The 19,206-nt window shown below is 46.5% G+C and overlaps 2 protein-coding genes across 2 annotated transcripts; both read right to left on the reverse strand.

Annotated features, from left to right (window-relative positions):
• Window positions 1-292: 292 nt before the first annotated feature.
• On the reverse strand, window positions 293-9,729 carry GPATCH3 (G-patch domain containing 3). Its single transcript, XM_034754247.1, has 7 exons — window positions 9,379-9,729; window positions 7,922-8,352; window positions 7,026-7,200; window positions 5,347-5,406; window positions 3,590-3,711; window positions 3,055-3,182; window positions 293-2,148 (listed from the first exon to the last, which is right to left on the reverse strand). The coding sequence occupies exons 1-7, from the start codon at window positions 9,713-9,715 to the stop codon at window positions 1,935-1,937; spliced, it is 1,467 nt and encodes a 488-aa protein (XP_034610138.1). The 5' UTR covers window positions 9,716-9,729; the 3' UTR covers window positions 293-1,934.
• Window positions 9,730-11,929: 2,200 nt separating this feature from the next.
• NR0B2 (nuclear receptor subfamily 0 group B member 2) lies at window positions 11,930-15,805 on the reverse strand. Its single transcript, XM_034753906.1, has 2 exons — window positions 15,081-15,805; window positions 11,930-13,719 (listed from the first exon to the last, which is right to left on the reverse strand). The coding sequence occupies exons 1-2, from the start codon at window positions 15,622-15,624 to the stop codon at window positions 13,439-13,441; spliced, it is 825 nt and encodes a 274-aa protein (XP_034609797.1). The 5' UTR covers window positions 15,625-15,805; the 3' UTR covers window positions 11,930-13,438.
• Window positions 15,806-19,206: the final 3,401 nt, after the last annotated feature.

The raw sequence follows: 19,206 nt of genomic DNA on the forward strand, positions 1-19,206 counted from the left end.
TGTGGGGCTCCATTCCCACCCCCACAGCCCTAAGCTAATTAATTTAACATTAAGGCAGAGCCACCACACTAGTGTGAAACACCCTTAACAATAATCCACCCTCAGCCTTAAGGCCAGACCTCAGCCCCCTCCCACAGGGGAGCCATGCCCTTGTAAGTAACAGCTCCGGTAGTGAGTAAGAGGCACCTAGGTGGCCCTCTCCACAGGTTGGTCCAGCTGGAAAGAGGGGAGCATTCACACAGCACCCACGCACTGCTGGCCAGGGGCATGTCATGCAGGGGACCAAGCTTTTATTTACAGATACAACCCCTTTATTTCTACAGGAGGGCAAGAAGCTTCTTTAATAATAGAGACTTACCTGAGAAAGGAGCTCTGCCCCTCCCCTAATAAATAGTTGGGTGTTACATGTTTAAAATTTTTGTATGAGAGGGCCTCGGATTAGCACTCATCAGCCAGACTCCATTGGGCTACCTGCTGTACAAATAGATTTTAAAAAGCTGGAAAATGGAGTTAAACTTCTTGATCAGGCCTTAGCTTAGTAAACCCTAAAAGGAATTTGCCCAGCTATTGTTAAAAATTAATAGGCATCAGTTCATTCTGTGGGAGAAACTGGCATCTAGTCTCAGTGGATGAGCCCCCAGAGCCAGGCTGTGGAGGATGCAGACTAGGCCTCCTAGCCGAGGAGGCTCTCAGAGGTTTGTAACAAATGGAAGTTACTCTACATCCTTAAACTAATTTTAGTGGCACTGTGGGAGTAGATAATTGATCAAACTCTTTCCCAGAGGCTGTTTCTAAACCTTGTTTACAAGGGGCTCAGCCTACAGGTGGTACTTTTCTGCCATGATATTCCAGGGGTAATGCAGTTGTCAAGACAAAGAAGAAAGTACAAGGTTTAGCAGGTGTTGTTTTAACAAGCACGTCTGATTGAAGGAAGAGAAGCTAGAGTTATAGCCTGTGCTAAACTAGTTAGGAGGTGAGGTCTAGGTGATTTCAATGCAGGAGAGGCCAGTAATGAGCTTTCTAAACGCAGAGCTCCTGCTAACAAACTGTAAAGAGAGAACAGAAACCTGAACTCTGCATTCCTCTCACCACATAGTCACAGTCTACAGCTGTGGCATAAACTGGCCCTGTCAACAGACACAGGCTACAGGCTTCCTGAGCAGATCCTGCTGCTAATTAGTTCTTCATGCCATGAGGGAGAAGGTAGGGCATCTCTCAGTGGAGAATTGTGTAGCCAAGTACATGTGGGTAAAAAGAGCACAAGTGCTAGTCACTGAAGAAGGGAGCAGAGCTTGAGATGCACATCCTAGCCTGTGGTTTTACACATTTTGTGCAGCACCTGACACAGAGGAAGCACAGCTAGTCTCACTACTCCTATAGAAAAGTCTTCATTTTATCTTCAGCACTTAGTCCAGTGAAGGCCACCAAAAGGGTCATTTGGCCCCAGGAAGTTTTCATTTGAGTGCAGTGTAAATGCCATCGACTGAATGATGCTCTGGACCAGTAGTAAGTTTTCTAGAAGACAGCTACATTTCTTCCTGAGAGTAAGAGATGAGCTCAAGCCTGCTTGCAGACAGTTCACCTGAAAACATCTCACTGCAGGAGCCGAAACAAAACACACAGCAGCCTTGCTTACAGCATTAGTGTTAACACTCATTAGAAGCTTAACCTTCCCCCTGTCAAACAAACAGGATCAAAGACCTCAGCTGGTGGCAGGGATACTGGGACCCCCTCCTCATACAGCAATTGTTAAAACAGAAAGACTTGCATGCTACAAAAGAGTCCAGAAAATATATTAACATTTTGCATAGGATCAGACAGCAGGAGAAGTCAGCCTCCAGGTAACAAAGGAGCACAGAAGAGGCTGTTCTAATATAAAGGTTCTGCTATTGCTCTAATGAACGAGTCCCAAAGTCTCTGTTCAGCAGCAACTCTCATAAGGCACCAGGCCTCTGGTGAGCACTCTGAGTCGCTCGGACAAATGCCATGTCCTGTCTGTACTTCATGGCAGTGGGCAGCTGGCGCCGGAGTAGCTGGTCCCCACTGTCTACAGGCTGGGGCTCATCGTAGATTGTGGAGATGAGGATGGGGCCATCCCGGCGAGGTTTTTTCGGCTTGCTGAAAGTCCGCAGTTTCTCTCCATGGTACCTAGAGAGGTGTGGGCAGAGAGCAGTGTTTCAGTGCATTGTTGCTTAGGACATGAGAAATCCCTCTACACTAGCCCATATTTACCAAATGCTAATAAAGGAAGGGCCAGGCCCCTGGTTAGAGCATGGGGACTAGGAATCACAGCTCCCAGGTCCTGTTCCTGACTGGCACCGACCTCTAGGTATAGTTTCACTAGCATGACTCCAAAGTGAGCGAATCTCTGTTTTGCAGGCCATTAAGAGGGATGTTTGTAAAGTATCTGAGGGTCTATAAATACAAGGAGCTCCGAAGGTGCAGAGAATCTGAAGCAGTTTAGGTATAAAGCCTGAGCTGGCTGACTCAAAGCTGAGACAGAACAATTAATAATGTTTACTAGGTCTGCACATAGCATCTGCACATGGATCAATTGTTTCTACTCTCATTGGATCTGCAAGCAAAAGAGTACTGTAGGTACCACCCCCTGTTGGCTCTGCTGCAGCAGTTTAATTTCCAAAACTCGGCACACCCCATCACCAGCATCATTGATGTCATGAGCCATGTTTGTTTCAAGCTCCCCTATAAGGAAGCAAAGAAACAGTTCACAAAGCAAAAGCCAGAGCCAATACGGACAATCCCTGTATTGATGGAGGACTGCCGAGTAGCAAAAATAAGGGTCCAAGATTCAGGACTTGATCTCACTTGAGCTGCACAGCCACGAGGACAGAAGCATATTTCATTCACCTCTAGATGGCACGAGTTGTATCCTCAATACTCACATCAATGCTGCCTATAGAGACTGCTGCCCTCCAGTTTTGACTGCTGAGGAACATTCTTTTGTCAATTACCTACTACATTTTACCTCTTGGTATGGGGCCTTTGAGTGGCACTGGGCACAAGCAAAGAACACCAGGAGTTTGTAGCACTTACCCCAATCCTCTCTTGCACTTGGGATGCTGACCCTCATTGTCCAACGCTTCAGCCATTCCAGAGTTGCTGCTCCCCAGACCTCGCCCCTCCATCCAGCCCTGCCTCTCCAACACCTTCCTGCCAATACCCTGGAAGAGAAGAAACCACTCCACGTAAACCAGCATCAATTCTGGGAGTGAGTGGGCCAAGTTATTACACTGAGGTCAGTGACACACCAAGGGATCAAGCTTCATCAATAGCCCCTGTTGCAGAGCCTTAATAAGAGGGCTAGTCAGTCCTGGCCAAGTGTCTTCTGCAGCAGTTACATGCATTTCTAAAGCCCCCAACCTCCCCAATATGCCCCTAACTAAAACCCAGCTCCATGATGCCTGCACTTTTACAGGGATTTATAAATAACTTTGAAAAGCAACCCAAAGAGAGAAAAGTTTGCGAGTTAGTCCAAGTCCTGTATTTCTCTGTCATTTCAAGCCTCTACTGGCCAACTCTCACTTGCCTCCAGCCCAGACACCACAAGCAGCACATGTTCTAGCGTTACCTTGGTATATTTCTCAAAGGTCCCAATCTGTTGCCCTGAAACAGACCCATCCTCCAAACCATCCCGGAGTCTCTGTTCCAAGCGCATCTGTACTGCATCGCGGGCATCCTTATCACCTCCATCTGAGGACAAACATGACACAGCAGAACTTATAAGGGAAAAAATAGGATATTGCAGCCATTTCCCCAGAGAACACAGTGAGCAAGGTAGCTTCCGGCAGCTTCCTTTGCCAAGTCAGGAATGTTCCAACTATGTTGGTCTCTTATTTCTCATTTAAACTAATTTTAAAAGACAAAAGCTACACAGCAGCACCTTGAGAGGAAGGCGCCTGGCTCCAAATGCAGGTTTTAAAAAGTCAGATTTGAACAAGAGAATTTCATTAAAGGGTTTCAAAGACAATCTCATTTGTTTGAAGTTGGAGCATTCACCTGCAATGCTGGAAACCCAATAGCTTCATTCTATAGCAGTGACACTCGACCAGGGGTACGTGTACCCCTGGGGATACACAGAGGTCTTCCAAGCGGTACATCAACTCATCTGGGTATTTGCCTAGTTTTACAACAGGCTACATAAAGAGCACTAGCAAAGTCAGTACAAGCTAAAATTTCATACAATGACTTGTTTATATTGCTCTATATACACTTTACACCAGGGGTTCTCAAACTGGGGGTTGGGACCCTGCAGGGGGTCACGAGGTTATTACATGGGGTGTTGTGAGCTGTCAGCCTCCATCCTAAACTCCGCTTTGCCTCCAGCATTTCTAATGGTGTTAAATATATAAAAAAAGTGTTTTTAATTGATAAGGGGGGGGTTGCACTCAGAGACTTGGTATGTGAAGGGGTCACCAGTACAAAAGTTTGAGAACCACTGCTATACACCAAATGTAAGTACAATATTTATATTCCAATCAATTTATTTTATAATTATATGGTTAAAAATGAAAGTCAGCAATTTCCCAGTAATAGAGTGGCTGTGACACTTTATTTTTAGGTCTGATTTTGAAGGCAAGCCATTTTTAAATGGAGGGGAAACTTGGGGGTACGCAAGACAAATCAGACTTCTGAAAGGGGTACAGTAGTCTAGAAAGATTGAGAGCCACTGTTCTATAGTACAGAAACCAAAACGGACGAGAACAGGAGTGAAGCCCGTTTGCTAGTTTGGCTGTCCCAAGCAGAATGCCTTGCTAAGTGGCCAATTATACTCCGAGTTTTAAAGTTTCCTATTTCAATATTCTCAGGTGCTAATCCTGGGAAGGTTTAGCATCCTGTCTTCTAAGGACACTCAATAAGACACAGTATTAGACTTTTCAGTTCTGAACTGTTGACTAACTATGTCCCTTTATAACCCCAATCTTCAGAGTCAAGGCCTTGGAATGTTATAGTTGGCAGTGGCATGAGGAAAAGTCATTATGAGATTTAACATCTGCATCCCTGTAGCAGAGAGGGTAAAACAGGAAGTTTTATACAAAGCATTAAATATCTCCCTCTTACCAAACTAGAGCCACACTACACAGACTTCTGTTCTAAGGTCCCTGCCTATTTGAACTCGCTATGGCTCCCAACTCCACTTTACGTTCAGATCCCTTGAGCCCTACAGGATCCTGGTGGAGAGGCAGCCATGCTTCTTTGCATTCCTGGTTCTGGAGATGCTAGACCTTTGAGTAGGTCTCAGTTTAACTGCAGCCCCAATGGGAGTGCAATGAGTCTTGCTGTTGTGCTGTCACCACTACCTGTTCACATGAGAGACAGCTCAGATACCTTTGTCGTAGTAGATACTCATGTCCACATCCCAGTCATCTGCCGTCTGTTCGTCAAAGTCTGTCAAGAGAAAAACAATTTGTGGAATTAGACCAAGGATCCGTGTCACAGGAGCAGCTTTTCTGTCAGGAGCATAGCCCTCCATCCAGCACAGCATTTTTCCCAGCACAGTAGAATAAGTGTGTTAATAGCCATATGCAGGGTTGTTGTAGCCCTGTTGATCTGAGGATTAGAGACAAGGTGGATGAGGTCATATCTTTTATTGGACCCACCTCTGTTGGTGAGAGACAAGCTTTGGAGCTGACACAGAGCTCTTGTTCGGGTCACAAGAGCTTCTTCATACCTGACCTGAGGAAGATCTCCAAAGCTTGTCTCTCACCAACAGAGGTGGGTCCAATATTATCTCCCCCACCGTGTCTGTGTTAATATGCAACATTTGGGGGGGTCTAAAGAGAGCTGCCAGGGGGATTGGTGATAGCATAATGAGCTTTGTCTCCAGTCACTGGATCAAATCCAGCCCAGATCTGTGGTGTCTGAGGGGTAAGTTTTCCCAACGGGGGTGCAGTGCTTCTATCCACAGAGGAGTTTGCTCAGGGATGGTACAGTGCTCACCGATCACTATGTGGTTATACCTGCCAGGCCCACTTCTGAAAATTCAGCCCCAAGTCTTCTTACACCCTAGTGCTTAGTCTGTGGCTTATGTAATCAGAGTTAGCGCTCAGCCACGGTCCCAGGGGACACACGTTCACATCCAAAAAACACCCACCGCTGCCAGCAAGAGTGCTAGTTATCTCAGACCAAGAATTCTGAATGGACGCTGAAAACAAGCCACCCTCTCATCCCTAGCAGTCACCCTCCAGCTCAGGGAGGATGACCATTAGCAGAACATTTGGATGGGAGGAAACCTGTATTGCTTTTATCCATGCTGGAGACTATCTCCAGGGCTGCCAACATGGCCTCAACACACCAACACTAAGGGCTGGTCCACACTAACCCCCCCCCAGTTCAAACTAAGATACGCAACTTCAGCTACCTGAATAACGTAGCTGAAGTCGAAGTATCTTAGTTCGAACTACAAGGTACTTACCGCGGGTCCATACGCGACAGGCAGGCTCCCCCGTCGACTCTGTGTACTCCTCTCGCGGAGCAGGAGTACCGGTGTCGACAGCGAGCACTTCCGGATCGATTTATCGCGTCTAGACAAGACACGATAAGTCGATCCCAGAAGATCGATTGCTTACTGCCGAACCCGGAGGCAAGTATAGACGTACCCTAAGTTTACTGAATACTTGAAAGACTCAGGACTTTTGAAGGATACTTTGAGTGCCTGGCTCCTATAAACTCTTTAAAATATAAGATCTTCCACATGAGGTACTGTGGACCAGTTGCTGACCATGTAGATGACCAACCAGATAAAAGGAAGTCCTTCCTACAAATTACAACTTCTCTCCAATCTGTTTAGAAGTTAGTCTAACTTGATTCCTATAAAACATCCCCAGGGCTTCTCCAGATTTATTGCTATAATTTGTGATCAAATCCTTTCACAGAACACTGGATTATCGGACAACTTGCAAAGGTTCACACAACTGAGCCCTTGGTAAAAGATGGTCATACTTAGATAACTATTGTGCACAAAACACCCCCCCCCCCGACCCCCAGGACAGCATGAGCAATATCACCTCCTTGCTCTTCCTGCCAATACTGAGCATCCGTGTAGAAGACCAGCCCAGAGCCTCCCTTCTCCCACTTCAGCTCAATCTCCTCTTCATACAGCCGCTCCTCTGCACGTTCCTGATTGGTTACATCCTCATGCAGTGCCTCATGTCGTTCCCACTCCTCGCACCTATCATCATCCTGCAAAGGAACAAGGAAAAGGGTTGACACCAATAAAGCAAGGGCACTTGCCCAGACCCAGCCTTCCCCAGCGGCCATCATTCCATCCTATCACCCACACTCCAGTTGCCCTGCTGAATAGGTTCTCTATAGAACAGAGGCATTTTGGTCAACGTGCTCTATGGTGGGCACATCACCTGCAATTTCCAATCACTGGCCTTATCAGTGCTAGTCCCCTCATTCCCGCACTGAGCAAGGCTTTTCAGAGTCAATTACCAGGAGAGCTGGAGAAAGAACTTAATTCCCTCTTCCTGTCCTATCCCCATTCATACACCGTTTTATGGTTCAAGAAATGGAAGCAAACCAGCAAGGTGCGTCAAAGTAGAGGTGGGCGTTTAAAGTTCCAGCCTCCTGATCCTGTGCTCAGAACTCCATGCCAAGCCCATCAGAACGAGTGCACTGCCACCCCATAATCAGCTTGCCATGGAGAACCAGTTTGGGTTAGGGTAAAACAAGTTTTGCTATCTAAGCCAACATGAAATACCACCAAAAGCCTCATAGCCAGAGCTTAGCATATACAGATAAGTGCATATTCATGCTTTATCATGCAATTCTCAGATACAAGATAGTATGATACTGTTACACAGGTAGATATCAGCACCCCAGGGAGCAGCAGCATTCCCTCCCTGTGGTTTACAGGTATATGGTTAGTCTTGCAAGTTGACAGGAGAAAGCCACTTACATCATCTGAGTGAGACTCTTCTGCTTCCTCCTTTCCTGGTCCTTCCCAGTCTTCCTCATCACTAGTTTGAGTCATCCCAGTTCTTGCCGGGGGTCCCTTTTCCATTGTGATCTCCTCCCCTGTGTCTGTATAAACCAGGTCTTCTTGTTCAACAGTCTCAGTGTCCCAATATTTAAAGGGCACATTCCCATACCTGCGAGAGGATCCTGTCTTGGGGAATCGTAGCTGCAGTTTCTTAATAACTCGGGGAGGCAGCCTGCAGGCCTTGATCAGCTCCAGGAAGACTCTCAGAGGGGTTCCCACATTCCCATGGGGCATAAACACAGGGGGGTTCAGTTCCGGCAGCCACTTTAAGTCTGCCTGGGTAAATGTTTCACTCTGGGTCTTATTATGAAGCTCCTTCTTGGTTTTATACTGGAACATGCCCAAACCTAAGAGAAATAAATAATAGATTGAGACAGAATCACAGATTTGATAAAGAGCGCAGTTTCACCAAGCCACTCTGAGATAGAAGGCAGACTGAGAAAGGGAGCCCATGATACAGATTTTACCAAAGAGTTGCATGAGATTATATGTCAGAGGGCTGTTCTAGTTTGAAAAATCAAGCTATGAAAATGTTGACGGAGAATTTCATCAGCCATTTGTTTCAAGCCTTTATAAGTCCATATCCATAGTAAGGTAGCATTGCTTTCTGCAGCAGGCAAGACAGAGTTGTTTCTGGTCTTCAGCTACTCAAGGCATAATCAATATATCATATTTTGAAGGGTGCAATTGCTTTTGTGAAGTGATCTACTTCTGGAACCGGCAAGCCCAATTATACCAGGTATCTACAGTTAAGAGCTCTCGTCTGCCAGATGAACTTTCATACTTTGCAGCCAGAACACACGCTAGCTGTATTTACACATAACAAACCTGAAGTGCTTCCCCCCAGAAAAACACTTAACCCAACAAAGTTATGTAGAGACTACTTTTTGCCCCTGGCAGGTGGGTGAATTTTGCAGCTGCAGCTCAGCAAAACTTCTGTCCTACTTCTACCCATTTTACTTCCCACTGATATCTTTGTTGTGAACGCCATCCTTCCAACCGACAAAGAACTGGATGGAACCCCTTGAGCTTCACAAGGAAGATTGCTGGCCATTCAGAGGGGAGAAACAGTGGGCTACATAAACAATTTCCCCCAGGGGTTGAACCCACCACCTCTAAGCCACCCAGGCTCCTGCAAGCCTAGGAAGTAAACTACTTTCCGGGGGGGGGGGGGGGGGAGAGAAGAGAAGGAATGTAAGAAGGTAGAGGGGACCTTGTAGCTGCTTCCTCTTCCATCAGTAGAAGCCACTGCTTCACAGACTCTCCCCGGCTATCATTAGCAACCCCTCCCTGCTCACACCGCCCCCAAACACCCCCCGTCCCTACTGTCCTTCCAAGCCATCTCCTCCCCACTCTGTCACCCCGCCCCGTACCTGTGTCCGGGGAGACTCGGACCCTGCGGATCACGCAGCGGCCGGGCAGCCCGTCGCCCTGGGCATCCAGCCAGCGCTTGCCCGAGTACATGCGGACCAGCCGCCGGGCCTGGCCGGGCCGCACCGCTACCAGGCAGCAGCAAGTGGCCGGGCCCTGCCCCGGGGGCCCGCTGCGCTCGGGCCGGTGCCGGTAGTGGAAGCAGAGGAAGCCGCCGGCCTCGGCGAACTGGCTGAAGTAGGAGCGGAGCTGGGCGGAGCGGAGCTCGGCCGGGATGCGGCTCACCAGGCAGTAGCGAGCAGGGCCCCAGCCGGGCTCAGAGCTCCCGGGCGACGCCATCTTCAACCCTCTGGGCCGCGATCACGTGAGCAGCGCCGGGGGTGGTCGACGCAGACAGGAATCTCGCGAGATTGAGTGGCGACGTCACTAGAAGGGGCGACGTCATCCTATGGCAAGGGGGCAGGGATAGGGATTCATTTCCCCTGGCGCACATTGATGATGTCACAACAGTGGCACAGCTGGGTGCAGGGTGACCACACAGATGGGTGACCCAATGGCCCAGGGGTATGACCTCAGCCTCCCTTTAGGAATGTGCCCCAGCATTGCCCAGGCACCCAGTGACAGGGCACAGCCCAGCCCATGAACATCACATCGTCACGGGAGCCCGGGGGGCCTAGAACATCATGTTTTTAGGATCTGTGCGTGTGTCTGTCACCGTGTTTCCAACACTGGTGATTCTGATCGCAAGACTCATGGTAATTGGTGTTTTTCTTAAAGCCCCAGCGCCTGGAGTCATGTGAGGCTGTCAGCTTTCTTGAGACAAAAAGCAAAGCAACTAGCCCTTGTGGTTGCAGAAAAAAGCTTGACAGCATGACCTGGGTGCAACCCAAAGCTTAAAAACACAAGTCAATAAAAAGGACCCACATGGATTATTTTAAAATCTTGTATTTAAGCTGATCTCATGACTTTGGGGTCATGACTCATTTTTTCAAAAGCTTGAGGTTGGCAGTACTGGGAGCTGCAAGTAAAGAAAAAATGACCAGACAAAACAGGGAGCAACCCAGAAACGGAGCCCTGTGGCAACCCCTGTTGTGAACACACAGCAGAGGGTGCGGATGCTTTTTTAGAACTGTGACAAAATGGGCTCTGTATTAGCAGGTGTTTCTGTGGTAATGACATTGTTTATTATGTCCTATGCCAGTGGTTTTCAACCTGTGGTCTGCGGACTCTCAGGGGTCTGCAGACCATGTCTAAGGGGTCCGTGAAAGGGTGTCATTACCATAGAACAGTGGCTTTCCACCTGTGGTACATGGACCCCTGGACGTCTCCAGACTATGTCTACAGTTTCCAAAGTGATCTGCACCTCCTTTTGAAATTTTTTAGGGGTCTGCAAATGAAAAAAGCTTGAAAACCACTGACCTATGCTATACCTCAAGCATTCATCATTTCCTTACATGCTCAATAAAATAATAATAAAACAACCATCTGACGACTGGTGTGGACTGTGTGAAATCACTTAATGGGTCTCAGCTCAGTTCCCAGTGGAACGTGGCCACAACACTAAGCCACCAGCACAACTGGCACAAATTGGCCCAGTTAATTGGCAAGCTCCGCAGAGAGGCCAAAGAATGAATGGACCTGGAGCCTGAACTTTATTTTCACCGCTAATGCCTAGGGGCTAAATTTTGAGGTGTGTCTATGTTGCAACAAACACCATTTCTAGACCCACCCACATTATGTTACACCAACTAAGGCTCCCTGAGACTAATACCCACTTACACCCAACTCTTCCACATCAGTTCTGAATCTGGCCCACAGTATACAGGCCATGTCTATACTACAGCTGCTACATCGGCACAGCTAGGGCACGGGAGCAGCGTGTCTGTAGCGCCATAGCGTAGATGCTTCCTACATAGAGGGGAAGGGTTTTTCAGTCAATGTAGGTAATCCATCTTTCCGAGAGGCAGGAGCTAGGTCAAGAGAAGAATCCTTCTGTCAACATAGGTAGACCTTACCCTGATGTAGGCACGGCTAACTATGGTGCTTAGGGCACAACGTTTTTCAATTCCTGTGCAAAGTAACTAGGTCGACCTAAGTTTTAAGTGTAGACCAGGCTAAGGGAGTCTAGTGTTGCAGCTGCATCACTATAGCATTTCTAATGTAGACACCCTCAGTGAGTGTCAGGGAGTCTTGTTTACACATCACTTCTGAATCTGGCCCAATGCCTTCAGGGTGAACTGAGGTACGGCTGGTGAAGGGAAGCGCCGTAGGGGAATGTTGCAGTTCTGCTGCCTGTGATGTTCCTGTTCAGTCTCCATGGCTATTAAGCAGACACCTTTCCTCAGCAATGTTTATGTACAACATTCATTTTGTTTTACAGTTTAAGATGACAAATGCTGTCAAGATAGGATGCATTTTTGAGGGGATTTTCTGGAGACTGTGCCTCATCCCATTCAAATCATCTTTGGGTTCTCAAACCTGTGGCAGGCTTTTCTAAGTTTCAGTAAAATGCAACATGCATCAATGTAGACACTTTCCAAAACAGAACCACCATTTTCCAAAATGTAATACATTTTATTAAAAAAAAAATAATTTACTGCACTTTATATACAAATCACAGACTAACATCCACGCACAAAACACTGACCTCTGAACTCTGTACAAAGGCTGTTTTCTTTGTGTAGATCAGTACCTAGTATGGAGGAATGGGAGCAACCAGTCAGTAGTCTAGGAAGCAGACGCTCAGCTGCAGAATCTGCAGGTCTGTGCAACCACTACAGCTCCTTCTCTATAGTGTGTACCATCTAGGTAAAATCACTCACTGTTACATAAATGGACTTAAGCTCACCAGCCCTACCTGTTCTTAATATCACTGCAAACACCTTCATAACATTTAGCTAAAATGGAGCTCTTAGTCACTTGAGCTCATACATTAACTAAGGGGTATTAAATTCCGCCACCCTAACATTAGTGGTACAAACATTAAGTGGAACATTACTCAGAGTAGTCCCATTTTCTTCCACGTCTACTCAATTTGAGTAAGTGTGGCAAAATGTGGCTCTCTGTGAACTCTTTTAGCTTTAATACTGTCTGGCCCTTGCCCTGTCCGTGTTTGAAACAGGGATAGATGTTTTATGGCTACTTCTCTAAGATTCCAAGGCACTTAGTTAACCAGTCACACAATACACACACACACAGGTACTATATAAGGGCCTGATTCCACAATACTTGTTATCACTCATATGAGTGATTCCATTCACTCTCAGTACTGCTCAGCGTGATTAGAGTTTGCGGAATTAGGCCCTTGTGTATGGATCGACTGAGAAGGTGAAATCCTGGCCTCACTGAAATCAATGGCAGAGCTCCCATAGACTTCAGTGGGGCTGAGATTTGACCCTGACTCACAAAATGTGGATCATGCTCTAATCCAATGCGTTGTGTATTGCAGGCCTGTTTTCAGAGGTGCCGAGTACCCACTGAATCCATTGAGCACGGCAGGCAGAGTGAGTGCTGAACACATCTAAAAATCAGGTTGTGTGTGTGTGTGTGTAACAGAGGCTTTCTATGGCAATTTTATCCTTTAAAACGGTAAGACTCCATTTGGTTCAAAGCCCTGGTTTCAATCCCCTTCTTTCTCAGATAAGTGCTTCTCTGACCTGAATATTTCCCAGGGAAAATGTCAGCCCAGAGGATTATTTTTTATGGAATGTTTAAGGACATTGGCCATGCTTTTTTCATGTTACTGTGCAGTGAAATAGTAACGTCACACATACTTCAGAAACGACTTGGCTTTATGAGTTCAGTATGTACAGGGGCTGATGTCTGCTGTAAACAAATGCTAAATAAGAATTACATTCTTAAATGTTTTGTGCCTTAGTTGAGATTTTCAACCGCTCAAGCTGTTGCCTGAGCCCAAGTGAAATACAAACACAAATCCAGGTGTCTGCAAGTCCACAGTATCTTTCCCACTAGATCCCCATTACCAGATTAACGTTACTGTCCCTTGAAACTCAGCTCAATGCTCAGGAGGTGCCTGTGAAAGTGGCCGCTGAATCTGATCTCTCAGGAGGCTGTGTGTGATGAAAGAGTCAGTTGCCTGCAGGTTATTTCATACAGCATTTCAGTGATCACCTCAATAATGTCTGCATTGCCAATGATCGGTCGAAAGAAGAGGTCTGTGATAAGTGCAGGAGGAATGGACCGCAAGGTGGAGGCAATCAGCAAGATGCGGGCAAAGCGGCCCTGGTCCTCTGGGTGGAGGGGCACTAGGACTTCTCGGAGCGCTCTCTGTGCTTCCCGTTGGAGGCTCTCGATGTACAAAGAGGCCCTGAGACCTGGGACATCTATGAAGAGAGAAACAAGAGGAAATACAAATGAAAGTTAGGCTCTGCTTCCCAAACTAAGTCCCAGTCCCAGTTTCTTACCATGCATGTGCCTCTGCTGAAGGCTTGTTAGGCACTATTGCTAGCGATTCACAATCAAATCCGATTTCTTTCTACTGCACAGGCAGGCAGAGGCACAGGCAGGCACACAGAAATATACATGCCTCCTTAGCATGTATACATACCTTCCATAGCACCAAGGGAGTCTAAAGTACTTCAAAAAGAACGAAGAGTCCTTGTGGCACCTTAGAGACTAACAAATTTATTTGAGCATAAGCTTTCGTGGGCTAAAACCCACTTCACCGGATGCATGCAGTGGAAAATACAGTAGGAAGATAGATATACACAGCGAACATGAAAAAATGGGTGTTGCCATACCAACTATAATGAGAGTAATCAATTAAGGTGGGCTATAATCAGCAGGAGAAAAAAAAACGTTTGTAGTGATAATTAGGATGGCCCATTTCCAACAGTTGACAAGAAGGTGTGAGTAACAGTAAGGGGGGGGGGGGGGGTAATTAGGATGGGGAAATAGTTTTTACTTTGTGTAATGACCCATCCACTCCCAGTCTTTATTCAAGCCTAATTTAATGGTGTCTAGTTTGCAAATTAATTCCAATTCTGCAGTTTCTCGTTGGAGTCTGTTTTTGAATTTTTGTTGTTGGAATATTGTAATGTTGAGGTCACTAACTCATACATGCAGCACCACTGATATGCAGCCACGTCTGGGGTGGAGAGCACCGGTTCTTTAATAGTGTGTAACACAACAAGGGAGGCGAAATATTGATCAATGAAGCCAGGGCAAACCCCAGCTCTAGCAAAACATGCCCTAAAATCCTGTTGTCCCTGAAGGATATGCAAGAACTCCATTTTAAAGTCTTATTTAAAATATTCCCTTCCCTCTTCACCCACAGTAAACTGCATAGGACTCAGTTTATCTGCCTCGGAAAAATGAAGAACTGAATCAACCCTGTTAGGATTTGAGAGACTGCAAATCTAATGAGCCATCCCGATCAGCATAGTTGGCTCCGAGATCTATGAGTTAAAGCAGGTGACTGAGTGGAGAAAGTCACTTACAGCCTGAATTCCAGAAGTCAATGGGAGCTGGAGATGCTCAGCACCTCTGAAAATTAGCCCCTAAAATGCTCTGTGCCTCAGTTTGCCTGTCTGTAAAATGGGGATATTCCTTCCAGCTTATAAAGTGATTTGAGCTCCCTGGATGGATGGACAGACAGATAGAAAGATACTCATTGCTAGATGCTATTGTGTGCCATGCCTTCTCTCCCTGCCGATGGAAAGGTGTGTGAGGATAAGGCACTCACCAGGGTTAAAGAGAATGGCTCCTTTCAGATAAGCATACTCCTTAGGGCTCAGGTCCAGGCTCCAGAATGTGTTCAGGCAGCACTGCAGCCGCTGCACCCCGGCTAGGGTGGGCTGTGTCCTCTCAGGCTCCTGTCTCTTACTCTGGCCATCGAGAAGAATCCTCTTGAGCATGCTAGGGGCTGGGGTTTCCGTCACCTCGAATGTCACCATCTCCTGAACCAGCCCCAGAATGAAGAGGGGAGCCCAGCAGCTGTCCAGAAGCAGCAGCTGGTCTCCCCGGGGCAGCAGCTGGAAGGAGGGCAGGTTCTTCATGAAGCTGACCGTTTTCACAAGGACATCAGAGGCTGCCTGGCAGGTGACCTGAGGTGTTTGGAGGCAGACGGTGCGACGCTTCTGGCACAGGCAGCGCTTCTGGGATGGGCTATGGCTGCCCCATTTGTTGTTCAGGTTCTGGCTCAGGAGGGTATAGAGGATGGCGTTTCGATTCTCCTCACTGTGGCACTGGCATCTCTCACAGTCCAGGTCCATGCTGCACGTCGTCATTGCTGAGCCTGGCAAGCGGATCCCGTCAGGTCCCAAGGATGAAACTCTTGTGCACCTGGCCGGATGGATCTGTGAGCACGACTGGTCCCTTGCAAATGCTGCTGTATCAGTCAAAGCTCTCTGACTGCAGCCTGCTTCTCCCAGCTCAGTAGCCCCTCTCACCTCCTTGGCTGTTATTCCTGGCTCTATTTATAAGGCTCTGTGATGAGTGAAACACCCCCTTAGCAGCCTTGACCTTTCTCTGACTGAGCAGCATTCATTGAAAAACAACTCAACCCTGGACTGATTGGCTAGGGAAGTGGGGCCTCCACGTGGTGCCGATAAGCGTTTTCTCAATGAAAGTGCCAGTTGGGGCCAGGAGGATGGGACAGAATCGGGATGGCAGATTGAGTGGCCTTCTTATCTGGATTACCCAAACAGTATAAATAAAGTCATTAACCTAGCCCGTACCCTGGCACCAAGGCCCCAGGTGTGTAATCAGGCAATCCTATATGACAGGTGTCATTGCCAAAGAGTTCACACACACACACACACACACACACACACAGCCCTTGTCTGGAGCAAGAGACCAGTAGCAAAACAGCCTGTAAACTCTGGCCTTGGAAAGAGCAACCTGGAAGTCATTTTATCAGCAGGTTGTTTGTTTAACCTTGTTGACAACAGGCTGCCGTTGTTGCAGATAAAGAAAAGCAACCCAACGAACTGCAAAGGGCATCTCTCGTACTTAGAGGAAGGCTGGGGCCTAAGGTATCTTGTGTGTTTCAGGGAGGGGGGAAATACTGGGGAGTATGAGGGTCTTTTTACTTTCTGTCTTGATTTCCCAGGAGATTTCATCAGTTTATAGACAGAAATTGTGTTAGACACAGGTTAGATACATGGATGTGTATGTCTTCACATTTCAAGGAGTGCCATGACTCAGAGGAATTTCTAGAGCAGGAAGAAGTCACTTAGTTGAAACCCCTCCGCATCCAGGATCCTGAAGCCCAATCCTAAAGAACATGAAGGAAGGAAGAGCCACGCTATGTAGTTCTTTGCCTTAGTGAGTGGGAGGGAAGAAGCTGGGAAAGCTAGGTGGGAATACAGAGGGGGACCTAATGGAGTGAAGAAAGAGGTAGGTGACATGTTTACAAGGGAGAAGAAGACACCCGTTTACCCAGTGCAGGGCAGAGTGGAACTTTTTGTCACTAGAAGTGCCCAGTGGAGATCACCAAACTATGAAAAGTCTTAGGAAAATAATGACTACTGGACCCCTTCTCCCAATGATAAACGGTGTAATTTTCATAATGTTAATAGGTTCATTTAGACAGGTTGAGTCACAGGCATGTATCCACCAGACCAGCATTGTAAGTAGTAAAGGGCTGATTTGAGCTCTCACTGATTTACTCTCTGCATGAAATTAGAATAAAATAAGATCAGCACTTCTGTCCCCAGATGTCTTGCTACATGATCAGTGCCAGAATCCACATATCTCAGTGTGGAATTAAAACCAGGATAAGGGAGCTAGAGGAAGGTCTGGGTTACATATGAACTATTATGATCAGATTAGGCAGAACTGAAGAGAAAGCCATCTAAAATGGCATATCATTGGAGACAGGGCTGCAAACCTGCCTAATAAGATGCTCTGTGACCAGAATTAGCATTTAGCAAAAGAAAGGAAAATTGACTGCTCTTTCAGGAGTCCTGCATCCCAGGCAAGCTCTATAACTCTCGACCTCTAGCAGCAGGATCAGACGGGAGGTGTTATGCTGTCTGAAGTGCTTCCTGGCTGTGAGTGCCAACTTGTATCTGAAGAAGTGAGGTTCTTACCCACGAAAGCTTATGCTCCCAATACTTCTGTTAGTCTTAAAGGTGCCACAGGACCCTCTGTTGCTTTTTACAGATTCAGACTAACACGGCTACCCCTCTGATACTTAACCTCAGGGCAGACTGTCAAAAAGCAGACAAACACCCCAAACCGGTTGTATGTTCTATAATTAAATGTCACCAACTCAGTAACAAATGTGAACTCCTGAAGCACTATAACAGTTTTACTATGGAGTCCCAGACAGTCCCCTTGGACATTCCAGTCTATCTTGCCACCCAGGCAAGCTGGACTGAGTGATAGATGGTTGCCATACACCAAAGATCACAAAAGATTCAGGTTGTTTCCAGTCCCAAGAGACCAGTCACTTACCCCAGGTCAATTTGTACTTCAGATCTTACACCAAAGATAACACTTGTAGCCAATCCTATAGTAAACTAAGGATTCATTAACTAGGAAAAAGAAATAAAAGTTATTTGCAGGTTAAAGCAGGCAGCATATATACAGAAATGAGTTACAGTCTATGGTTTCAAAAGGTGACAGAGATGTAGTAATCCTGTCAGCACCAAATGTCGTTTAGGGCTAACCCAAGTTGACCCTGAGGATCTCTGCTAATTTCCTAGCTCCAGCCCTTTGAAAGTCCAAACAGCAAAGAGATGACGAATTTTCATGCCAGCTATCTATATTTCCTTCCATAATCCAAGATGATGAGATGAGCTTCCTTGCACATAGTGTGGGAGGACCATTAATCCAGTCTTTGTACCGTGATGTTTCACAATGGTCCACTTAGTTTTGCTAGCCCTTCTTGATGGGCAGGGGAACCACGCCTCCTGCTGGGTCCACAAATTCAGAGCAACATTTTACAGCTATAAAGCAAAACTGACATATTACCTTATCGAATGGGATACAGACATTTCAAGTAAGATTAATGCATACAGCAACTTACAAGCATTTTATAGAAACTAAACACGTCTTTACAAGTCTAACACCTATCTTGAGTAATACTAACATACAGGTGAGCTAGTTTGATTTCCTTCCAGCTATCTATTTGTCAGTGCTCAGCTGACATCTTAAGCCTTGGCAAAAGCTGGCACCTGATCTAGCAGCGTCACAGGAGGAAATAACTTAATGGCAGAACCTCTCACCTTCTCCTGCAGTGGGACTCAGATACCATGAGGGTGAGCACGTTATAAGAACCTGGACAGAGAGAGGTTAGTTAGATTCACTGTTTTGAACTATGCAGAATTCCCACTGAAGTCAGTAGGTCTTTGTCTGAGTTAGGATTGTGGCATTTTATATAATAAAAATAAATAAATAAATACAGGACACTGGGCCACCTTTGCAAAATGTGCCATGGAACTGTTAGTGAACACAAATGGTCAGGCCCTCAGTTTTACATTTTGTCCTAAAGATGGCACTTCCAGCAGCACAAGACCTCCTAATATCATACTGGAGCTTTAGTTCAGAACTGCTTCAGAAGGAAGAGCTCCATCTTCTGAATCACAATCACCACTAAGAATCCCGAATTTCACATTACTCCACATCATCTCCAAGTAGCCCTAACGTAGATATTGTCTCTTCAATCTGATACATACATGCTGCTTAATTTTTTCAGCCCTGGATTTAGCAGGTCGAATAGCAATGGATTTGGGAGTGAAAATATAAGAACCTACTTAACCAACTACTATTTCTGCTTTTCTCTCCCCTCCAAAATCTGAGCAACCAACAAGATGAGGAAACACAAACTTCACCCAAAGGAGTACCTCCACATTTCCAAACTG

This window comes from Trachemys scripta, chromosome 20 (assembly GCF_013100865.1).
Source record: "Trachemys scripta elegans isolate TJP31775 chromosome 20, CAS_Tse_1.0, whole genome shotgun sequence".
NCBI lineage: Eukaryota > Metazoa > Chordata > Testudines > Emydidae > Trachemys > Trachemys scripta.